The 20,691-nt window shown below is 37.8% G+C and overlaps 1 protein-coding gene across 3 annotated transcripts in view; it reads right to left on the bottom strand.

Annotated features, from left to right (window-relative positions):
* LOC148673263 (soluble lamin-associated protein of 75 kDa-like) overlaps positions 1-20,691 on the bottom strand; it is a 47,692-nt gene that overhangs the window by 7,092 nt on the left and 19,909 nt on the right. For 2 of the 3 annotated variants that reach the window (XM_088629685.1, XM_088629684.1), the window contains exons 2-10: positions 7,208-7,344; positions 6,217-6,316; positions 5,945-6,030; positions 4,919-5,090; positions 2,691-2,870; positions 1,377-1,499; positions 1,169-1,275; positions 685-739; positions 341-449 (exon numbers count right to left, since the gene is read on the bottom strand). In XM_088629685.1, the coding sequence (XP_088485811.1) occupies positions 341-449; positions 685-739; positions 1,169-1,275; positions 1,377-1,499; positions 2,691-2,870; positions 4,919-5,090; positions 5,945-6,030; positions 6,217-6,316; positions 7,208-7,342 (1,067 nt within the window). In that variant the 5' untranslated portion in view covers positions 7,343-7,344. The remainder of the gene's footprint in view (positions 1-340; positions 450-684; positions 740-1,168; positions 1,276-1,376; positions 1,500-2,690; positions 2,871-4,918; positions 5,091-5,944; positions 6,031-6,216; positions 6,317-7,207; positions 7,345-20,691) is intronic. The other variant, XM_088629686.1, reaches the window with a different exon arrangement.

The following is a 20,691-nucleotide window of genomic DNA, read 5'->3' as shown; positions in this document are numbered from 1 at the left end:
TACCACCTCAGAAGGTATTTCAATCCATCCCATCCATTTTCTTATCGCTTTGTCCAATACAGGGTCACCAGGGAACCAGAGCCTAACCCGGAAGAAGCGAGCGCAAGGCTGGGTACACCCTGGGCACAATGTCAGGCCTGTCGCAGGGCAGACACAGACAGGGACACATTCGCACCAGGGTCAGGTTTCCCAGAAGCCAATGCACCCATCTGTATGTCTTTGCATTACAGGAAAAAACAGAGCACCCAGAGGTAACCCACACAAACACAAGGAAGGTATTTCATTAGCCTGAAAATGATGCTAACAACACATACTGTAACATACATCGGAGAATGATTACCTGTTAACCTTTTCTAGAGCGTCTTCCTCTTCCTCCACCTCTTCCCTCAGTCTCTTGCGTCTGTACTGATTGCTTCTGGTACGCGTCGACACAGGCGTGTCTTCAATGCCTGAAAACGGAGACGACAGAAACAAATTGAACACCTAATACCACATCAATTTATTTAAAACGCACTCCAGAGGATTTAGCTGCAGCACCTTCAACTTGTTGTGTTTTGTATGTCATGTAATTTGAAGAACGTTCAATTTACAAAACAAATACAACAGAACAAGTTGAAGTCTAAAACAAAGATTGTATCTTTGTAGTTAATGAACAAACAAAATTATGATAAATGCATTACTTGCCTTCTTCAACAGCTTCTGTTACATTACTGTGTTTGGTTAGTTTTTCTTCTTCTTCCTGCAAAAGTACCACCAAGTATTAAAAACTGCTGTACAAACCAGTTAAATGTAACAAAACCGTCATGTTATGGAAAAACAGGACTTTTTGATAAAACATACTTAAAGATAAAGGAAAAATTGCTTTTCATGTATCTATTTTTCACTTTGAGTTCATTATGGATGGCATTATTGAAAAGAAAGACAACTCTTAATTGTGAATGTTTCTTTATTTTACCTTAAAGGGACACAAAATAACGCAGAAAGCCTGGATTATAAAGAGCTTTCTTTTTCTGGTTTTAATTGAAGTCATTTAGTTGAAGTGACTTATTTTAGGATTGTTTCCCTACTGTTAAACGTCCCGCTGATCAGCTAGGTGTGTAAACAGTTTTAATGAGGTACCTTCAAAGGTGTCAAACATTCTTTTCAAAAGGCAAAGGAAATTACATACAGCAACTTTTTCTGAATTTAGAGTGGGCTCTGCGTCTTCGTTTTCTTCCAACACTAGGGTTTCATTCTCTGCTGATGTCTGAAACTCCATCTGAGATTGGAAATTCTCTTAGAAACACCAAAAAAAGAAATAAATAACCACAAATGACAGTATCTTTGTTTCATAAAAATAACAATTGTCTTTAATCTAGATTGTAGTTGAGCCTTACTCTTCAAAGCCAGGACCTGTATTCTGCTGGTGACAGGGGACCTCTGGAACAGCCCTCCAATACCCTCAACCTCCCACAGCAAGTCTTGGTCTTCAGGGTACTTATTGAGATACTGCTCACACACTGAAGGAGTAAACACCAAAAAGGCAAATTTACAATGATGTAACTGTAAGAGCTGGGTCACCAAAGCCTTAACACTACTTTCATATTTAACGTCCTAAATAGAACTTGTGTGTCCTAATTCATGCAGTACTACATTTTTAGAAACTACACACATGCACAGGTGGAAAACACACTGTGATAGGCTCTTTGGGTAAAAACAAGAGTACTTACTCTAAACAAATCCCAACAAATTAAAAAAATTAAACACGGATTTAGTTTCACTGAGATTTAAATGAGTTTTGAAAATCTAGATCAACTGAAAACTCTCAAAGCATTCAGTGACCTACCTGCTATGCTGTACACATTCTGGCTCTGGGAATAGTATAATAAACACCTGAACAGCTATGTACTATACACTGGATTGTTTTTCCTGCTTTTATATAATACATACATACAAATTCAAAATAATGCAAACTACAAGTTTTATGTAATGAAATACATGTTGCATGGGGTGTCAAATGGCCTCTGACCAGTGAGCATACTGGAGAAGGGAGTACATAGGCCACAAATCCAAAGTGCAGGGTTTCATAGTACCCATGCTGATAAACAACTGGTCATTACAAAATGGGTGGGTATGAAATAGAAAATAATTCAAATTTCTAATCTTAAAAATAATAAATATTTGTGCTGTGTTGAATATCATTTCTAGAATTTTTAATTCTTTGTGCATGAGCAACTGAACAATGCTTCTTCCCTCTGTACCAAGTTCCAGGACAATTAGGAAAGTCGCTGCTCTACACATACTGTACCCTGTAAAGGCCTATAATGCATTGGATTTTAGCCAAAACAGTCAAACTATTCATCAAGATGTTTTGCCTTTGTTCTTCAATGTTGGTCATCCTTGATTTCCACTGTTAATAGTTTCACTTTTGATATATATAGTTTTCTACAGAACAACACGTCGACAGGACAGGTATCGAATCAGGTACAGGGTGTTCAAGGTCTTCAGCTGATCTTTTGCATCTATGAACGTTCCTACTGTGCCATGATTGGTAGCTGCTTAAAACAATCTCAAGAAAAAAAAAGTACAGAACTAATGTAATTTTGTAAACTTCAACCCTTCAAATACAACAGGCTGCCAAACCGCTATGTAGCATGGTACACAATAAGTTAATGACATCACCACCACCTCCATCCCCGTTATGTAAATACCTCTACACATAGCAGACGAGAGGGGGTATTTCAAACCCAGTGACTCCTCATTAAAGCAGTCAACAAAGTCTTCAAGTATCTGGAGTCCGTATCCTTTTCCACGATGCCTCTTCCTGACAAATATTGAGTCCAGGACAGGAAGCTGGTACCGCTGAGTTAAGTAACTGCTGCACAAACTGCCTGTAGCCGACAACCAAGAGGCTCATGTTAGTGTTTCATTTTTCCAAATATAACAAGTGTGCTAGTATTTAAAAAGCATCATACTGTAGCTTTCTACCAATGTAAAAAAATCACATCTTTTACACCTTTAAAATATTCCTAACAAGATTCCATATTTAGAAGTAAGAAAAAGCATTCGATTCAGTCAGAACTTGTGGTACTGTGCATGAATATATTTTCTTTTTCACTCCACTAAGTTCTGTGCTTTTTTTCATCCAAAGTAACATTTTTAAAATATGTAACAATGATATGAAAAAGCCACACGATGTGTTCAAAACATTTCTTTCTTTGCTACTTTGAGGATGATGCCCAAAACACCCTTAAACACTGATTTCAAACAAAAGTTTAAATCCTGTTCCATATTTCTCTAAGAATTAACAAGATTCTTGTACCAATCAACTCTTCTTAAATCAACTCTTTCACTCATGCACTCTCTTTCTGGCGCATGAAAAGTGAGAATTTTTTTTTAAATATAAAATGCTCTCCAGTCTCTTCAGGAATCTGAAATAGAATCTGAGCTGCATTTCTAATCTCCACTGATACAATAGATAAGGAAACACTCCTAAGTAATACTGGTTTCCATAAAACCAGCAATGTGAAAAACCTGCTACAGTTAAAAGGAACACTGCATAAGACTTTTTTTTTTAAGTGTGGTGTCATGCATTAAAGATTGAAAAACAGAGGAATATTCTTTCTGGCAAAGCACATGATCCAGTATGGATCTAATAAAAGCAAAAGAAAACAGCACATTTTTAAAATTCCAAAGTTTATTACATATTACATTTGCTTTTTAATAGCAGCCACTAATACAAATTGGTCAGCATCATTTCTTTTATGCTATAATTCAGTTTTCCATATTACAACAATGCCATTGTTCAGCCTTCTCATTTCATGTTCAATCTTACATTAAAATATTTAAAGCAGGTTTGCCACCCTCATGCAAAGTTGCAGCACATTTCATCTAGTCAACTGTCACAACTCAAAAGGGTACAATGATGTCAACCCAGAACGCATAAATGGAAATTAAATTCAAATAGATTTGTAACTGAAAAAAAGAGTCACCTTTTTTCACAGAGGTTAAATTACTGTATGGACTAAAACTACTGTGTCACAATGTGGCTGCTGAGTCACTTGGTGGGCTGAAAATTCTAATGATGGGGATACTGGATAATCAAGCTTTTATCATTACAAGCAAATGGCTTGCCTTTTCTTATCCATTATCATTGTTATATTTGCAGCATGCCTTCAGGCTACTGGTCATTCATTTTAAAGAGATTCAGAACACAAATTAAAGAAAACACCCAAAATGTAGCCTATTGTATCTTTTATAATTACTCCTTTTATATACAGTACGTATGCATAACATAAACCACCAAAGGAAAAAGTGGGAGGTGATCCCAAAAGCCCTTCTGAAACCCCAAAATAAAAGTCTTGGAGATGTGGTTTTAAGAAGATAGCCTAGCAGAAGGGCAACAACAATTTGAGTCAATGATGGTAAAATGAAGACACAGCACAGAGCTGCCCTCACGCTACTCCAGATTGGGGCCGTCAGAGTTGGAGAACAGTTGGAATAGTTGTGGGTTTGCATGCAGCAGCATGTCACAAGTATGTCTCTGCTGTTGACTTTATCTGAAGTGATATGATTGCAGAGGACAGGCGTGTCTTTACTGTTTGCAGGACAGCTCGAACATGAAGAGGCTACCTGAATGGTAGTGACTCAAGCTTTAAAGTTGAAAATTGAAACCAGTTCTCTCCATAGTTTAGCAGGACACGGTCTTTGATCGAGCTATGAATTCACTTGTTTATAAAATGCAAAACTTGCTCTTTCGAGATGTTCCAGTGGTTAGCCAGACTGGAGATTGGCAGACCAGCAGCTCAGCATGCTGCCGAGTTGTGGCTAAGTTAAATAATGTGACCATTGATAGTGTGAATGACTTTGCAGAAATGCAAGGAACCTTGATCAACCAGTATACCCCCTTCTCAGCATTTCTTGGAAAAAAAGGATTTACCTTCTGGTTTCACTGAATAAAATCCAACGGCCTCTCCATCTTTCCAAAGAATTTTGGCAAAACTGTTTTCACTGTGGCAAAGAAAAGGGGCTTCATTTTTGCTCATTTCATGGGCTCTATAAATTATGCGATTGAGGACATACAGAACTATCCTCTCCCCAAGGGATTTCACCTACAAAACAAAAAAAAAAACAGTTTTATCATGAGCAGTGTTTCAGTTCATCACATTTCCTGTCATTGGTTGTAGATTTAGGAGGATATTAAAGGAAATTTGTTTTGCAGAGATAAAACAAAAATCACATATAATAAAAGCATTCTGTACATTACAGGCCCACAGTCTAGTAATACCGATTCCCTAAGCCAAATCTTTTGTCTGTGTATTGTTTTGTACACATAGGAATCCTACTCCGTTGGGCCCCTGAGCAAGGCCCTTAACCCCAACTGCTCCAGGGGTGCTGTACAATGGCTGATCCTGCGCTCCGACCCCAAGCTTCTCTCCCTGTCTGTGTGTCTGTATGTCTCACGGAGAGCAAGCTGGGGTATGTGAAAAAGACGAATTCCTAATGCAAGAAATTGTATAATGCTAATAAAGTGAACTTATCTCATCTTACATTTATTTTTGAATATACATTTTGTTCTATAATTTGGAAGAAGAATTTCATACCATAGGTGTACAAAAGATCAGAGACAAAGAAAAAGCTGCAAATTCGAGAGTAATTAATTATTCAGGAAGAGTTGGTCATGTTCTACTTTGTGTTCAATTAAGATTTCCTGACTGTTTTCCTGGTGTTATCTTGATTGTGAATGTACTATTTGGATATCTTGTGCACTGGCCTGTTTAGAGAACTGAATGGTCAATGCCACATAATAACATACTAAGATTGAAATTATGAACTCAACTAAAAAACTTCAAACTAGCAGTGTTCTGGCATCATATAATTAAATACCTTCCTAGAAAGGGACAGTGAATGTTATAATATTAGCTGCATGAATGCCTGTGCTTAGTTTCAGAGGAGTGGCACTTACCTCCAGGAGTCCATTTCGGGAAGGATTTGCAGTTTTGAGTATGTCCTCTACAGCCCACCACTGATGCATTAGGTACAGTGCTACAGCTTTGAGAAAACAGAAGAAACAAACGTGGTGATAAAACATTAATTAACAAAATAATAAAGCATAGGCACTCCAGTAATTACATGGCAGGCATGCATTGACTGTTGATAATTAATCATTATTTAAACAATACAAAAACCAACACCTTTGCATCTTGGCGATTTGTGCAACCAGTGATCTGGGACTACCTGTGAATTGATCCTCTGGTGCAAACAGGGCCAGGACTTTGTGTTTTACATCAGCTCCATACAGCGGAACGATGCCCACAGTCGAAAGACTCAGAGGAATCTGTCAGAGACAAAAGTGAGAAATACAGTATGTCAGCCACGGCATCATGGGAAATTACAGACATGCTTTTCAGGCCTGGGTATGTATAAGTCAGTAACGAAGGGCTAAAGATCTCGCAGGCCCACACAAAGGAAAGAAAGATGTTCTCAAAGCTCAGTTCACACCACTACTTACAAACTTTATAGACAGGTCAGAAACGACCTTGTCCATAAAGTATTCTATGGAACAGAATTAGGAAGCAAAGACAGGGTGTATGCTTCTACAGAAGTGACACACAGAACAGGAAATCTTAAAGGCTTCTGTGTAACAGAGAACCTTGATAAGCCTAGCTGAGCTACTAAGTAATCAAAGGGCCCACTGCCATCGGGATGTCTTCCTGTGTTCCCTGGTTTCTCCAGAGTTATTTCACTTGATATTCTGAATTAGCTTTGAACAAAACAAGATGGTATGATGCTCCTGCAGTGTAGAAAATATTCATTCTAAATGTACACAATGATTGTACAGAAAAAAAAGCAATTGTTGAATTTCTCATCAGACAGCTCAGAATGTATTCTTTTGCCCCTTCCTCTACTTGCTTGAGAAACAATCCTTAAGTGAAGACCACTGAGCCAGTCTAGCTGCTCGTGTCTTAGTAATCTATGAACAATCTTCAAAATGATATACAGATGAATCTGCGGTAATAAAACTATATATAGTTCCTTTCTCATTACGAAATAAGAGATAACAGGTTGACACCCAATGTCTTTTTGCAAATTTCTCTTGCAACAAGTTGCAGCAAGTGCATCACAAGCCTTATACAGGTATGTATGATAAAACCTAAATGACTGAAATAAATTGCCTTTAGCTCAATAAAGGGAATATAGCTTGTGTTGGATGTGTATTTTATTCTACCTGTCTCTGGTTGGGCAGGGCGAAGTACTCAGGGCTGTCAGGGTTGCTGTAGAGAAGGTTAGACATATAATCTTCTGCTGAGCGCCCAAGGTCTTCATGACTGAAGGTAGCCAGGGCATCCACAGGGAATTCCATCCCTAGAAAACACAAAACCCAAGACTATAGAAATTTGACTCTGGCCTGAGGTCATTCCTGTGACCTGGTCTGAGCACATTTTAAACACATTCCTGTTGTTGAATGTTGTGTCATTCCAGAAATAACCGAAAGATGGAGATAACATTATCAGAAACAGGCACTATGCCATATGTGGACGTTTTAATATGTAGCCAATGGTCAGTAATTTCATGGTCATAACATAGGGAGATCATAGCTGTATTCAAACTATAAAACCCTCACTGCTACCACTGTTGGAATTTAGAACTATGTGGTGGATACACCTTGTGTGTGGTTTCTTCAGTATTCTCCAGAAATAGCCCCTTTCCTCACAAATTAAAACATCCCAATCCTTTAATAAATGGCGCTATGACTTCTTGCATCTCTACAACTTGTACTTCCAACATTGGTCAAGGGTCTGGTATCCCAGCTAGGAGGTTGTAGGTTCAAATCACTAGGTTAGAGTGCACTTGAGCAAGGTACTTTACAAAAATTGCTCCAGTAAACACCCTGCAGTGTAAACGAGTTTCCAGGTTGTTGTTGTTGCTGTTGTAAATGAAAATTGGTTCTCAACTGGTCTATCTGATTACATAAACAATTAAAGGACAATGGATTATTTATAATTTCTATACATTTTACACAAAATACAATGGGATAACTGTCTAGTTTGTTTCTCAGGTCTGTAAGCTGTCGACCTGTCAAAGGTAAACTTTCAAAACATTTTGTTCCACTTCCACGGTTTCAAACTCCAAACAATTTTCAAACCTAACTCAAACCTAATTTTTCAACCTTACTATTCAACAAACTAAATCTGTATTACTCAATCTTTATGCATTGGTAAGAGTTTAATTTTTCTGGAGATAAAATTACTTAGAGCACCTGCGGATTTGCTACTATGTACAAAATATGATGCATTTGCTTCTGTGGTGACAGCAGCAAAATTTTAAAAAACAAGTACAATGAACAGAAACGGGTTTGCAATACATAAATCTTTCACGGGCAGAACTGAACCACAGATGTTGCTTTCCACATAGTACTTGCTCTCTTAGTTAAAATCCACCTGAAGCTGTCAGAAAGAATAGCTATCTCCAAGGGATTATGGATACAGAGAGCTAGTGCATGAAAGTGATAACAATGCCTATGAAAAAAAAACATTGTGTATTTAAAAGAAAAACAAAATGCCACAATTTCACAGACTTTATTCTATGAACCATCTTTATCTAATCATAATGCATACATTTAAAAAGTTTAAACTGTCTAATACATGTTGCAATGCTAAAACAAAGAGTTTGATATAAGCTCCTGTGAAAAAAGCCAAAAACAATAGATACCATAGTACATTTCTTCTGGATCCACTAATCATAATTATTTTAACAGCCCACTCCATGTTTTTATAGCAGTCTCTTCCAATTGAGCTTTATTCATCTGAGGATTTTGGCAAGCACCGTTATTTTAATTGCTTAATTGGTCTGACTGGATAATGAAAGAGGCCACTGTACCCACATCTTGTAATGGGACTGAAAGCATGGCTCACAGGTTGCCCTGCAACCAAACATGGTGGAATAATTAAGAAAAGAAAATGTGAGTTGCCAACTACTTTTTAGCATTCCTCTAAACACTGTTTCCCATAAGAAAAAAAAAAGATTTCACTTCCAGGCTGTTGGTACATTTCTATAAATTCAAAAACAAGAAATGTTAACGACATAGGGTTAGAATTTTGAAAAATATTATCCCTCCATTTCCTAACCACTTTTTCCAATTCAGGGTTGCAGGGGAGCTGAAACTTGTCCTATCAAGAAATGGGTACAAGCCGGGATTCACCCAGAACGGGACGCGTCCATCATGGGGCTGACAGACACAACCACACACTCACACCAGGGTCAATTTTCCCAGAAGCCAGTTAACTTACTAGTATTTCTTTGGACTCTGGGAGACTGCAGCAACTGAGGAGAGCAAACCTTCCCCCGCCCATTCTTACCACTTTCTACAGAAGCACCATTGAGAGCACCTTGAGCAGATGTATCATGTTTTGGTTTGGGAATTCGACGCTTCAGACCGCAAGGCCCTGCAACCAATGAATTGTCACCTATCACAAACGCTGCTTACATAGGGCCTTCAGTATAGTAGATGACCCCTCCCAACGCTCCCATAAACTCTTTGCCCTCCTACCACCTGGAAAAAGATCTCGCAGTCTACAGGCTAGCTCCACCAGACTCTGTAACAGCTTCCTCCCGCAGGCTGTCAGGCTCCTCAACACCCTGGAATCTATTTGCACCCACCCCAATTCCAGAAACAGGGTTGAAATCCCCCCAGTGTGTTGTGCATATTGTATTAAGTATTTGCACTATCTGCACTTTGCACTATGTGCATCCTGTCTACAGTGTCTATGTCAGTGCCCTGTCTGTCCTGTCTGTATTTGCACCGTGGACCAGGAGGAACGATATTTTGTTCCACTGTATACTTGTATGTGGCTGGAATGACAAATAAAAGTGAACTTGAACTTGAAACCAGAGCACCCAGAGGAAACCCATATGAACACAGGGTGAACATATAAACACCACACAGATAGCACCCAAAGTCTTGAATTGAACCCGGGAGTCTAGCACTTTAAGACTGCAATTGTAACCACTGGACCACTGAGATGCCCACTAACATTCTAGGGTTTGCAACTTTCTAGTCTATCATTTTGAGCAGGGAATAATATTAAATGTTATATTTTAATAATTTAATCGGAAAGGCTAACATTAAACTGACTTGCTCCTCCAAGGCAACTCAATAGACATCTTCAGAATCAATAGTGAGCAAGAAGTTAACGTAGTTAGTCATGTTCTTAATCCACTCTTTGTACACTTTGTACACTGGGCTCCTTCATGAAGTGGCTCAATTATGTGTTCTGGCTCAATAAGCAACCAGAAGCCAAATGGATTAGATGGGGATAAATGGCCTCTGAGTTTCCTTATCAAAATCCCATTGAAGGTTGGTGAGATTCTTTACCTGTATTAGTTTTCTAGATTTTTTTTTCCATTTTCCAAATTAATGAAAATTGAAATGAACAGAGACCACAGGGACAGACCGCCATATACTTTACTAACCTGACTGTGAACAAAATGATGGAGTGGATCTCACTGAAATGTTCTGAAACATGTTAGCATATTGGTTCATTTGTAAATGAGGAAATTAATTACATGCTAACAGCGCTGGGATAAAAGTTATCGTGGCTTTATAGCAGATTCTCACATCAAGCAACACGTCCAGGAGATTGAAATGGATAAGAAAGAAGGTGGGAAGCACTTTTTTAGAAATATGGTCAGACACAAAACTGGAAAACACATTAAAGCCTTTGCATTTCTTTTTTGTTAGAAGACGACAGAGAAAATGTTTGTGTGAGACTTCAAAACAAAAGATGTGCTAAGAAAAACAAATGTTACAATAGATCTGATGTACGCAAAACACAAGTCAGAGGATCACAAGAAGTCAAGTCCAAATTGAAACACTGTGTCAAATCAAATAAACCAAACTAAATTTGAACATTTGCCAAATACATATAATGTTTGAAATACATTTTCCTTCTCTTAAACTTTCTTCACTATGGAGTTTCATACAGTGTTGTGGTGAAAACTGGGTTCACTGAGTTTGGAGATTTGATCCCTCTTTGCTGGCAAAGGTGTCTTTTAAGAGAAAATGCACATTATTTTAAACAGATGGCAAAAACACAGCTTACAATTCCAGGAGCTTAAATAAAGTAGAGAAGCTATTCTTTTCTAGAAAATACTTTCATTTCCCCTTTGACTTTTTTTCGCCTTCAAGGTCTGAGGAACATGTTTCCAATTTCTAAGTTATTTTATTTGTTCAATTGCTACATCAATCAATTTTTTCTGTGCATACTTCTTGCTTAAAGAGATTAAAGAAGCACAGTTGAATTTTAAGCATTCTAATCTGCAAGTTATACAGTATGTGAAAGCTTTCAAGGATATTGTTAAAGACCAAATGCAGAAGCTACAAGATCATTCATTATGTTCAAAACAAATACAACAAAGATCTTCCCAAACTAAACATTTAAATACCTTGTTTTTTAACATTTATGTTTAAGTGGGCATTTTTCATAACCATGTCGATCATCCTCTTGCTGTAGGCTTGGCCTGACTCATGGCAAGAATGTTCGTTCTACGTACACAGAGAAATACCAGATATTTTTTAAATATTTCTGTAATTCTGTACCTTCCTCCAGGGTCTTTAGCCTCCCATTGTGGAGACCCTTTACTTTATCATTCAAAAATGAGAAGAACTCTGGATCACATTTGTAATACTGAATGTGGTGTTCAAAACTCATGATGCAATCAGCCACTGTTCTCCATAAAGTTAAAAAAGCATAGTTAACTTTAGCTGTCCTGGAACTTGAAAAGCAGTTGGCTCTCCATTTACATTGCATAATCTGCAGTTAGCAGTAATGTGCTACCTTCCTTTAATTCAGATTTTTGAAGCAGTTCTGAAATCAGCTGACAATTTCAGTCTTGTTCCTAGACATGAAGAACCCTTACTTTTTGCAATTAATGAACAGTACTGTGTTTATAACCACAGCAGCTGTCACTCTGACTGCTAAATCCTAGAGGCATACAACTCACCAAAGAAGCACATCAATTAACAAATGATACTGGAAAACACTATTACTACACTAAATATACACCACATACAAATTTTAAACAGAAAACAGAGACTCACTATTTTGCTTCTCGTGTAGCTGGCTTTGTTTCTAGACTGTACAGAGTACTGAAGCCTTTAACCTACACTCTACAGCACAATCAAATGCCAACCAGTGTGGAACTATGGCAACAAAGTTTACATTATCAGAGGAATTTCTGCTGTCCATGATGATCCTTTTCTGCAGCTGACAGACACAAACACACACTCACACCAGGGCCTAAATGGCTAAATGACTAAATGGCACATATGTGATGCAACCATACTTGTAATTGCTGGATCAGGCAGAGTTAAAAGTGATTTAATGGGGACAGATTGAGAATCGCTGTTTATTGACAGTTACTGTATTAGGTTTTCATTAATGTCCGCAAACCAGGTGGACATTACTTTTCAGAAAAATATGGCATGTTACTGGGACAAAAAAGAAACATTGATGTAAAGAAGAATTATTTTCCTTTTTGCCAGCTATGTTCCTCGATATCCTGAATTGTCAACACATTTTCAAGTGACATCTGAATTATAAGAATAGACATGTGCTCTACTAACCTGCTTATACTGTGTGAGGCAACTTTTCAAGTTATCTGATTCCACTCAATAGGTAGTGTGGCTTCAGACAAGAGGGTACTTCAGGAAAATTTAATATTGGTTTATTTTAAGGGTATGTGATGACAGATTATAAAGAGTGTAAAAATAAATGAATAATTTGAAAATGAAGACTTAGCTATCTCTCATCTCAGATAAAGTTCTCTTTCTGTGCTCTAGGAAGGCATTCATGGTTTCCAAAAACAAGTTTTTACTCTGTTAGACAAATTCATCATGTTAGACTAGTTTGGAAATAAACATTGTATAATTCTGGAAAAACGGAATTAGATGAAGTGCAGCCACATGCATCACAGACTCAAAGTACAGTAATATCCTTTACCTTTATCGTCAATATCCTAAAGATACTGTCCATGACAGGCCAATAGAACCGCATCTTTTTAGTCCTAGAACAAAGCCGGAACCTAATCCAGGTATTCAAAATCAAATCATCAAATGCATAAGGTCAACCTAATAAACTCCTTCAGAATCAGTACTAAACCACAAACCTGAGGACACAAATAGAAACTACAGTGGTGTTTCCCAACTGGCATGTTGTGGCACAGTGACAAGCCTTCAGACTTTAATGGATGTGCCATGGAATTTCACAAACATCTCTTATGAGAAAAATTGTAAATGTATTCATTTTTAAGTCAATATTGGTCCAAATAAGTAGCAGACAGATTAGTTGGAAGGAAATCAGGGATAAACTTGCATTACTCAAGGACCAGAGCTGGAAACCCATTTTCTACGTTTGAAATACAATAATCTTTTACAGGCCCCTTCAGAACTTTTAAAGGCATTAATCCATTCTAACCATTCCATAAAACTATCATCCAGGTGGATGCTGCACATTGGTGGTGGAGAGGAGTCCCCATTACCTGTAAAGCGCTTTGAGTGGAGTGGCCAGAAAAGCGCTATATAAGTGTAAGCAATTATTATTATTATAATTATTATTCTTGTTTTAGTCTTGTTTAATGAGAGTTCAGCTCTGTGTTTTTCACAGCATTAAATATGTATCCTACAATTAGTCTAGTGGCAGTTTGGTAGAGTGCGATATGCACTGTCCATCAACAAAGTAAACTGAAAAAAACTGCAAAACATGAATACTTCTATGCCTTCAATCTGGAAAGGGGACTTCTTAAAAATGGGAAATTTTGAATATGAAAACAATAACAGAAAAATTCTAAGGACCACTAACAAAAATTGTATAATTACAGAGCAGAAGAAAATAACATCAAAGGCACAGTGTTTCCCAGAATGCAGCAATTTAATGGGCTAGTGAGCAGCTTAACTGGTCCATCAGTTCTTATCTCTAAGCCTCATCTCTTGTGTGACTCCACAACTGTCACACAGAATCCATGTCACAACTGTGCTAGAGTGCAGTGTAGAGACATTAATGTGCTCAGAGCAGAGCCATCACAAGGAATGCAGTCTCAATAACAGTACAGTACACAACACTGTAGCGCAGACAGCATTAAAATACTATAATGCATTTCAGCAGCTTCTTGTGCAGAACAGTTCTCATTATAGTGTGAAGATTGTCTTGGGAAATATTCTATACAGTACCTTTTTTAAATTTCTGCATAAAAATATTCAAGACTGTATACGTTCCATGTTTCTTACATACCTGGATAAGAAAGGGTTAACAGCATTAATCTCCTTAAGGTCAAATGTAATCTATAGAAATACACAATTTAGGTAAATTATTACTTTACGACATGAATGGTACGAACCTGACTGACATAACCTTTTTTGTATTCAAGAAACTGCAAGGTTTATTTGCTTAAATCCAAAACACATTTGCCAGACTGATATCAGGGAAGGCCTTTTACCAAGTGAAATAATTAATAGGTTTTAGCCACAATATGTGATTTTAAGAGGGCTGCAAAGGAACGGGTAAAAGTGTATTCCATGCTGAAAAGCAAAGATACACTATGTTTCAGCTGTGGAGCCCTTTTCAGGTGTCAAGAAGGCTCCACAGCCAAAATGTTGTCTCTTGTGTTTTCCTTTCAGCATGGAATAAATCTTTACTTGTTCCTTTGCAGCCTATGCATGCGGACAGCTACCTACTCAAACTTTTGAACAGGACTAGACTATAATTGGAATCTGCATAGAACATAATCTTCATACCTGTAGCACAGTAGAGATATAAATACAAACAAGGTTTCTTGATATTTGCTGTATAGGAATCAAATACTGTAACATATTCGGATATGTTGAACATCTTTCACACAGAAGGAAATACCAGAAGCTGTTTTTGTCTTGCCCTCAAAATAACTTGAATTACAAAAGTGCTACATGCAACAGTAACTAAACAATATCACACAACATACACTGCTAATTCAATTCAGATGCTGCATGCATTCTTTAACACCCTAAAACAAAGCCCTACAACTATAGTTCTGAAAGGTTAAACTTATCTTTAAATGGCAGATGAACACAGGAAAAGTAAATATAACAGCAAAATGTAGGCTACACAAGGTCAAGAAACAGTGAACTTTAAGAACTACCATTCTATAGCAAATGAAAGGAGGGCTCCGATTATGAGGCACAAATACAACAGACAATAAATTAAAGCTTTCTGTGGGAAGGAGCATCTCCTGAATTTGAAAAATGCAAAATACTGTAGATTGTTGTGTACATATGTGTCAACTCTGGAATTACGGTACTCCTTGGCTAAGATGTAGACTAGAATACTTTAAACATTCTGCTGAATGTTCTGCATTGTCAAATAGTTCATTAAGACTAACACTTCATACAAACTAGATAGCTTCAAAGTGTTTCTTAAATCATTAAAAAGCGGTACTATAAAAAACATTATGGTAAACCAGACAAGTTCTGTATAAAGTACTGAATGGAAATAAGAATTAAGTGTAGGATTTTACAAGGAGCCACAAGGAGCTGACTCCTGTTAGCAGCCCATGAGTGGATTCTTTTAAGTGGAATTACATGGTTTGATATAATTGATGGAAAGTAGAAAACAGACTCTGCAGCTGAAAAAAGAGGTGTTAGAATTGACTGGTGGGGAAACCGACACTCCCATCCATGTGCTGGCATGGCTGCTTGAACTCTGCGTTTCAGCCAGTGGACAGCACAAGAAATGAGAAAAAACCTGCAGGGGCAGGAGAGGCAGGGCAAGAGATGAAAGCATTCCAACACTCAGCTTTCACATTTTTCACATCGTGATCCTGTAGCACAATTAACATTCAAAAACTGCTTCATTTTATGCTTAACAATATTCATAAACAGAATACCCTGCAATAAAAAGAGGGACTTTCAGAGACAGTTCATTGAACTGTTCTCCCCACTTCTTAATTATACAAGTTATCAGTTACAGGGCTCAATGGAGTATGTGTATCGTTATCGTGTTAAGTAATACATAATTGCTTATAAGAAATATCTTCCAAGGTCTAACTAAAGTAATCAGTTTCACAAGTAACTTGTAACTTGTTCATTAAGTTACAACCGATCACTATAACTATACTTTTAAAACTACCTTTCCCCTGGATTTGCCAGTATAAAAGAGTATGTACTGATCAAATAAGTGAAAAAAAGTCCAAATAAACTGTCTCATAAATTTAGCGATTTAACACTGCTGCCTTACACCTCTGGAGCCCGGAGTTCAATTCCTGAGGTGCCGTCTGTATGGGGTTTGTACCCGATTTCTTACGGGTGCTCCAGTTTCCACCTAAAGTCCAAACACATGCTGGTACCTGTAGGTTAACCGGTTTCTGTAAAAGAATTGGCCCTGATGTGATTGGCACAAATTGCTTGAGCACAAAATCCAGACCATCACCCTGAAAACCAAATTGACTTTTTAAAGTTTTACTATGTATATAAAAGCATTGTGCACCTTTGTGCAACTACTGTCAGGGTGTACTTTATCTTACTCATATATAAAAAATACCTACGTCAACATGAGCAGATTTCAGCATGCTAGAACACAGATTAAAACCTGGTGTTGCATGATGACCCAGTCAATGGGTGTAGGAAATAATTTCTGGCTTTTAATTAGATTGACATTCTCTTAAACATTTACAGATATTAAAACTACTACTCATATCTTAGCTTTTATGAGTCATTTAAATACATGACATGCATAAATATTACAGAGGCTACATATTTAATACGGGCTGTGGCACGCCACTCTAAATGGGATATACTGTACTGGAAAATTTCAGTTAAAGTTCTGAGAACTGCCATCTCCTCAGGAAATTCTTCACACCTGAAAAATTAAAATAAACTGGTCAAACAACATTCAACAAAATAGCTGTTGTAGCACGGCCCCCTGAAGCAAACTCTGAAACAGAATGATAAAAGTATGTTCAAGAACACTCATGTTTTCTCCAACAGCTTATGTAACAGCCCTAGAGACATTTACAAGCAGCCACATGTTGGAGAACTTCAGAATCTGTTCTCCATTTAATGAAACTTTTTTTAGTTGCCACCAGAGGCCCAGAATTTAAACAAAACTAGAGGTGTGAACTGCCTGAAAACATACAGTATGTCCACATCCCAGATTCCCCTCGCAGCTTGGAAGGAGGGGCCGATTTTTCGGTTTTACTGCACGTGGTCCGATTTGTCAGGCGATGTCTTAAGGTGTGGTCAGACACAATGAAGCACCCTCACCGAAATAAACTTTAAAAACACAATTATGCACTGGCTTCAGTTAATGTCACTGCAACATCCTATGGTTACCACCACTAAAGTATTTGGATTAAATGTATCTAGCTTTAAAATGGAGGTTTAGCACTATTGTTCCAGTACTTCTAGAACTAAAGTATCTCTGTACTGTACCTTCTGTACCTCTACTATACCAGTAAAGGTTGCTCTGTTTTTTCACCATTTCACCAAAATGTTTTTTTCACCATTAATCAATTTGAGGTAACCTATTATTCACTGCAACCTAGCATTCACACCACTCATCCAAATCCACTTTGCTGTTTGAAAAACAGAACACAAGCATCAGAGAGTTTTTTCTTTTACTCAAGCAGACAAACACAGGCCTCATCATGGTCACGTACAGTACACATTCTCATCTGGCATGCTCAAATCTGTAAACAACCCACTGCGACTCAAAGAAGCTACAGATTATGAAAAAGTAAACAAATATACAATTGAAATCTCACAGGAAAACGTTCCAATGGGCACCAGTCAGCTTTATGACCATTTACACAGTTATTCTGAAGCCACATCAAAGATATGTATTTGAGCTATAAAGGTGTAGGTACAGAATCAAAAAATGCCATTGGTTCTGCATTGATTTTATTAAACTTCGATGTGCTTGTGTTGGTGGGTGACACATATTACCCATCCATCCATTTTCTAAATCCTTCTTCACGTTCAGGGTCATGGGGGAACTGGGGCAACAGGCAGAAGGCAGGATTCACCCTGGATGGGATGCCAGTCCATTGCAAGGCAGACACACATAGTCACAACAGGGACAATTTCCCCAGAAGCCAATTAACCTAGGAGCATGTTTTTGGACTGTGGGAGGAAACCAGAGCACCCAGGGGAAACCCAAGCAAACACAGGGAGAACATACGAATCCAAAAAAATTGAACCTGAGGCCTAGTATGTACCCGTATGTTTTTGGACTCTGGAAAGAAACAATAGCACATGGAGCTAATCCAAGCAAACATGAGTAGAACATACAAGCTCCACACAGACAGCACCCCAGGAACTGAACACAGGGCCTAGTGCTGTGGGGCAGCAATGCTAACCGCCTTACCACCATGCTGCCCTTGAAACACACATTACATACATCAAAATGTGGACAAAACCTATGACAATGTCCCCAGTTCAAGCTTAAGGTTTGTGATAATGACAGGGTTTTTCAGCATCTGCAGCATGGAGGACAATATCCTTCAATAACATGTATGGGATTCAATTCTAAACTGAAGGTAGAAAGACTTCTGTTTTTGCGTCCTATGAGATGCAAATATCAAGGTAAAGTCAGTTTTAATGGAATGATTTGCTAAACAGTGCAAACACAACCTTGAATGAAAAGCAGTGTAATAATAGCCATACGCTTCATCCTGTGGTAAAAGATATTAACAGGTCATCCAATGGGCCTGACTCGACCATAAGGTAGATTTACAATCAAGAAAGGCCTGTCCTACAAGGAGAGGAGGCTGGCGAGACGGCAAACGGCACGGGAAAATGAAACATAAAACCAAGACAGAAAAGAAAGTGAAATCAGAAGATCTGAATAATTTACACCATTGTTCTCTGACAGCACAGGCGTTGTATTGTATGTATTGTACTCAGATAGGAAAGCATCATAACTGAATTTGTGAACCGTTACTAAACAATAAGCAGCAGATGTGTTCTAAACATCTTACATGAATCACTAATGTAATGGAAATAAATATGTTTACTACAGGGTTCTGCAATCCTGATTTAGTTAAAGAGAGAGCTGGATCACAGTGATATTTGGCAAGTGGGCCTTGAGTTTGAGGAATACAAGAATCATAAATGTGAAAATAAAGGTCTTAAAGAATTGTAAAGTAGACTGTAAGGGACACTAAAGCAACAAAGAGGTAGAAAAAGTTTTGGTGTAAAATGAGCCAGAATACTGAGGACAAAGCACAATGGAGAGGAAATACAGAAAGGGAACATGCTGTCAGCACAGAATTGCTTTAACTGTAGGTGCAGTACCTCAACAAAGCTGGTAAGTGCAAACCATTGGTAATCAAGAGAAGTCATTAATCCTGCTGCAGGGTGCAATAGGTCTGGTGTCATGTAAAATGCTGTGATGTTTAGAGACATATTCTGGTGTAAAGATGGAAAGATCTCCCAAGCATACAGATATTTTTTTCAGGAGATGCCTTCATTTGAGTATTTGCAATAGGAATGCAGACATTCTTGCTTTTCATAAACGTGGAATAGCTAATGGCCTGGAATATCAAGATGATATGTCAGCAAGCAGATCTGATGGTATCTCTGGAAGTATATTTTAATTTGCACAGCTTCTGAACTACTCCAGTCTACATGTTCTCTGCCTGGTTAAACACTACAGCTAGCAGAAGCACACCCCCTTGTCAGGAAGAATTACAAATGATGCAGAAACCTGTATGGAGCATTAGTAGATCCATCTGAACCTTACTTCCCTCAGGGGGAATGGGCTTTAAATATTGAAGGGATGTCTCTGCAAGATCAGAAATGTGGTCTGAATGCAAAAACAAAACAGTACAAAACAACAATCCTTCCATCTTCTAGCCACTTCATCCATTTCGGGGTCAAGGGGGAGTCGAAGCCTTTTCTGGCCAACAACGGACACAAGGCAGGGTACACCCTGGATAGGATGCCAGTCCATCGCAGGGCACACACAGACACAGATATGCACACACTCACACAAGGGCCAATATTTCCAGAAGTCTATGTTTTCCAAATAACATGTCTACATAACTCTTTCAGTATGCTCTCAGTCCCAGAAACAGTAAATGCAGTTTTACTTTAAGAAGACACTTACAGTATATATGTGTAACTTTTAATACAGTATGTTCTTTTCTAAAGAAACTGAGTATTAGCAAAGCAATACAGTAGGAGAGTAGCTTATAAAATATGTAATACTTGCATGCATGTAATGTTGTCACTACAAAACACACGTTTCTTTCAATTAACAAAGTAACTGAGCAGGAAACCATGTCATGTGATCAAGTGATAAGTGCCATTAGGTCTATATTCCTTTCAGAGTTGAGCATTTTTTAAATGCATCACTGGGTCTATGGAACTCACTGTCCAGGTCTGTTAGACAAACCACGACTGCTGATATATTGCCAGGAGGCTTAAAGATCTTTCTTTCAGCATCAATATAAACATTTCAAAAGTCAGCATTACAGTGCATCTGTCACAATTTGCTGTTTTGTTCCTCTCTTTTGACTTTGCTTACATTTTGTAAAAAGTAGATAGAAGAATCTGAAAGTAACTTTGAAAAAATTTTAACGTAGTAATACTACAGTATCTGTTCTTGATATCTGTGCTTGATATTTATGTTAAAATAAATATAAAATGTTATCTTTTCATAACTAACCAGCTGAAACACTGAC

Source organism: Lepisosteus platostomus, chromosome 4 (assembly GCF_059453375.1).
Source record: "Lepisosteus platostomus isolate fLepPlt1 chromosome 4, fLepPlt1.hap1, whole genome shotgun sequence".
Classification (NCBI taxonomy): domain Eukaryota; kingdom Metazoa; phylum Chordata; class Actinopteri; order Semionotiformes; family Lepisosteidae; genus Lepisosteus; species Lepisosteus platostomus.
This window is presented reverse-complemented; position numbering and strand designations above follow the sequence as displayed.